Source organism: Lichenostomus cassidix, unplaced genomic scaffold (genome assembly GCF_008360975.1).
Source record: "Lichenostomus cassidix isolate B80296 unplaced genomic scaffold, HeHo_3.0 HiC_scaffold_38, whole genome shotgun sequence".
Lineage (NCBI taxonomy): Eukaryota > Metazoa > Chordata > Aves > Passeriformes > Meliphagidae > Lichenostomus > Lichenostomus cassidix.
The window spans coordinates 515,772-519,947 of NW_028147440.1; the positions used below are offsets into that span (position 1 = coordinate 515,772).

At 55.2% G+C, this 4,176-nt stretch overlaps 1 protein-coding gene across 1 annotated transcript in view; it reads left to right on the forward strand.

The window, feature by feature from the left end:
• Positions 1-700: 700 nt before the first annotated feature.
• The window catches only part of LOC146422866 (uncharacterized), an 8,590-nt gene continuing 5,114 nt past the window's right edge, over positions 701-4,176 (forward strand). Inside the window, exons 1-3 of the mRNA XM_085045390.1 lie at positions 701-1,088; positions 1,161-2,287; positions 2,497-2,615. Of these exons, the coding sequence (XP_084901516.1) occupies positions 701-1,088; positions 1,161-2,287; positions 2,497-2,615 (1,634 nt within the window). The remainder of the gene's footprint in view (positions 1,089-1,160; positions 2,288-2,496; positions 2,616-4,176) is intronic.

Sequence of the window (4,176 nt, forward strand, 5' to 3'; positions counted from 1 at the left end):
TGTCCCCAAGGCCACCAGAGGTGCCACCGAGGCCACCAGAGATGTCCCCAACCCCCCAAACCATGTCCCCAAGGCCACCCCAGGTGTCCCCAACCCCACCAGAAATGTCCCCAGCCCCCCAAACAATGTCCCCAACCCCACAATTGATGTCCCCAAGGCCACCAGAGATGTCCCCAAGGCCACCCCAGGTGTCCCCAACCCCACCAGAAATGTCCCCAACCCAGATGATGTCCCCAAGGCCACCAGAGGTGCCACCGAGGCCACCAGTGATGTCCCCAACCCCCCAAACCATGTCCCCGAGGCCACCCCAGGTGTCCCCAAGCCCCCCAGAAATGTCCCCAAGGCCACTGGTGATGTCCCCAACCTCCCAAACGATGTCCCCAACCCCACAATTGATGTCCCCGAGGCCACCAGAGGTGCCACCGAGGCCACCAGATTTGTCCCCAACCCCCCAGGCGATGTCCCCAAGGCCACCAGCGATGTCCCCAAGGCCACCCCAGGTGTCCCCAACCCCCCCAGCGATGTCCCCGCGGTGTCCCCAGCCAGCCCCTCCCCCCCCCCGGGTGGCCCTGGGTGGCCTTGGGGACACTGCTGGGGGGGGGGAGGGGCTGGCTGGGGACATCCCTGGGGACATCATTGGGGACATCACTGGGGACATCGCTGGGGACAGCGAGGGTGGCACTGCACGGGGGGGGAGGGGATGTCCCCAAGGGTCCCCAAATGGGTCTCCAGTGTCCCAAATGTCCCCAAAAGTGTCACCAATGTCCCCAAAAGAATCCCCAAATGGGTCACCAATGTCCCAAATGTCCCCAGAAGTGTCCCCGAGGGAATCTCAAGTGTCCCAAATGTCCCCAAAGGGATCCCAGATGTCCCCAAAAGTGTCCCCAATGTCCCCAAAGGTGTCACCGATGTCCCCAAGGGAATCCCAGATGTCCCCAGAGGAGTTCCTGACGTCCCAAATGTCCCCAAAAGTGTCCCCAAAGGTGTCACCGATGTCCCCAAGGGACTCTCCGATGTCCCCGATGTCCCCAAAAGTGTCACCAATGGGGTCTCAAATGTCCCCAAGGGAATCCCAAATGTCCCCAAAAGTGTCACCAGTGTCCCCAGTGGTGTCCCCAAGGTCCCCAAGGGAATCCCAAATGTCCCAAATGTCCCCAAAGGGGTCCCCAATGTCCCCAGTGGTGTCACCGATGTCCTCAAGGGAAACTCCAATGTCCCAAATGTCCCCAAAAGTGTCACCAGTGTCACTAAGGGAATCCCAGATGTCCCCAGAGGAGTTCCCGACGTCCCAAATGTCCCCAAAAGTGTCACCAGTGTCCCCAAAGGTGTCATCAATGTCCCCAAGGGAATCCCTGATGTCCCCAATGGTGTCCCCAAGGGAATCCCAGATGTCCCCAGAGGAGTTCCCGACGTCCCAAATGTCCCCAAGGGAATCCCAGATGTCCCCAATGTCCCCAGAAGTGTCCCCAATGTCCCCAGAAGGCTCCCCGAGGAGGAGCCCCAGGTCCCCAAAAAGGTCCCCAAAAAGGTCCCCAAAAAGGTCCCCAAAGGGGCTCAGAGGGTCGCCGAGGAAACGCCGCGAGGTGACCCCGAAAGTGTCCCCAAAGGTGTCCCCAAAGGTGTCCCCAAAGGTGTCCCCAAGGCACCCCGAGGGCTCCCCGAAAACGTCCCCAAAAAAGTCCCCAAAGCACCTGGAGATGTCCCCAAAAAGGTCCCCAAAACGCCAAGAAACGTCCCCAAAAATGTCCCCAAAGCATCTCGAGGTGTCCCCGAGAATGTCCCCAAGAATGTCCCCAAAAGACATCGAAACGTCCCCAAAACGGCAAGAAACGTCCCTAAAAATGTCCCCAAAACGCCTCGAGATGTCCCCGAGAATGTCCCCAAAAATGTCCCCAAAAAAAGTCAAAATGTCCCCGAAACATCTCAAAACGTCCCCAAAAACGTCCCCAGAAATGTCCCCAAAAGACATCGAAATGTCCCAAGAAACGTCCCCAAAAATGTCCCCAAACCACCTGGAGATGTCCCCAAAAGGCCTCCAAATGTCCCCAAAAGGCCTCCAAATGTCCCCAAAATGCTCCAAAATGTCCCCAAATGTCCCCAGAATGTCCCCAAAGGTCCCCGGCATGTCCCCAGCGATGTCCCCCAGGCCGCCCCTCCCCCCCGCGGGGCGTGGCGCGGTGCCGGGTGGGGGAGGGGCGGGGGTGGGGGAGGGGCAGGTTTGGCGGGAAAAGCTGCAGGTGCAGCTGCGGGAAGGAGGAGCCAATCAGCTGCTGGGAGCGCCAAGGGGGTGGGGAGGGCGGGGAGGGGGAGGGCGCCGCGGGGGGTGGGGAGGGGCGGTGGGGGGAGGGGGGGGAGGAGGAGGAGGAGGAAGAGGAGGAGGAGAGGGAAGCCCCTCCCCACCGCCCCTCCCCCACCCGGCACAGCCCCTCCCCCACTCGGAAAATCCCCTCCCCCATCAATGGCTCCTCCCCCACTCACAGCCCCTCCCCCACTCAGAAATGCCCCCCCCACCCGGCACAGCCCCTCCCCCACTCAGACAGCCCCTCCCCCATCAATGGCTCCTCCCCCACCCAGCAAGCCCTCCCCCCACCCGGAAAATCCCCTCCCCCACCCGCGTCAGCCCCTCCCCACTCACAGCCCCTCCCCCACTCAGCCCCTCCCCCACGCGGAAAATCCCCTCCCCCACCCGGAGCAGCCCCTCCCCCATCAATGGCTCCTCCCCCACCCGCCCCTCCCCCACGGCCGGAGCTCCGCCTCTCCGCAGCAGCGCCGAGATCAGAGGTGGGGGAGGGGAGAAGGGGGGTGGGGGAGGGGAAACGTTGGGGATGTTGGGGGAAAATTTGGCATTTTGGGGGGAATTTGGGGATTTTGAGGAAATTTGGGATTTGCGAAATTTGGGGAAAATTGGGGATTTGGGGGAAAATTGGGGATTTGGGGAAAATTTTGGGGGAAAATTTAGGATTTGGGAAAATTTGGGGAAATTGGGATTTGGGGAAAATTGGGATTTGGTGGGAAAATTTGGATAATTGGGGGAAAATTGGGGAAATTTGGAGGAAATTTGGGAGATTTTGGGAAAAATTTTGGGGAAAATTGGGAATTTGGGGGGAATTGGGAGGGAATTTTGGGGAAAATTTGAGGGAAAATGTGGAGTTTGGGGTGAAAATTTGGGGGAAATTTGGGGATTTTGGGGCGATTTTGAGGGGAGAAATTGGAAGATTTTTTGGGAAATTCGGTGAGGTTTGGGGCGAAATTTTGGGGGAAAACTTGGGGGAAATTTGGGGAGAAATTGGGGAAAATTTGAGCAAAATTTGGGGGGAAATGTGAGGAAAATTTGGGGATTTTGAGGGAAAAATTTGCGGTTTTTTGGGGGAATTTCGGGAGGTTTGATGAGAAGAATTTGGGGAAGTTTTGGGAGAAATTTTGGGAAATTTGGGATGTTTAAATTGGCAAAATTTTGAGGTTTTGGGTCAGAAATTTGGGGGATTTTGGGTGGAAATTTCTGGATTTGGAACTTCTTTGATTCATTTGGTTTTCCTTTGATTTATTTCGTGTTTTTTTGGGTCACATTTTGACTTTCTGGAGATTCACACTCTATTCTCCTTTTTCCCCATTTTCCCCTTTTTTCCCCTTTTTTCCTCATTTTCCCTTTTTTCCTCATTTTTCCCCTTTTTTCCCCATTTTCCCTCCTTTTTCCCCATTTCCCTTTTCCCCTTTCTTCCCCCATTTTTCCCATTTCCCTTTTCATTCCCAATTTCCCTTTTTCCCCATTTCCTCCCTTTTTGTTCCAAATTTCCCCATTTTCCCTTCCTTTCCCTATTTCCCCTTTTTTTCTCGTTTTCCCTTTTTTCCATTTCCCCCTTTTTTATTCCCAATTCCCCCTTTTTGCACCCCATTTTCCCCCATTTTCCCTTTTCCCCCCAATTTTTCCCATATTTCCCCATTTTATTCCCCATTTCCCCCCAATTTCCACTTTTCTTCCCCCATTTATTCCAATTTTCCTCCATATTTTGCCCCCAATTTCCCCTTTATTTCCCAATTCCCCCTTTCTCCCAATTTCCCCTTTTTTCTCCATTTCCCCCCTTTTTATTCCCAATTGCCTCCCTTTTTCCCCTTTCTTCCCCCATTTTATCCCAATTTCCCCCTTTTTTATCCCAATTTTCCCCTTTTCTCCCTATT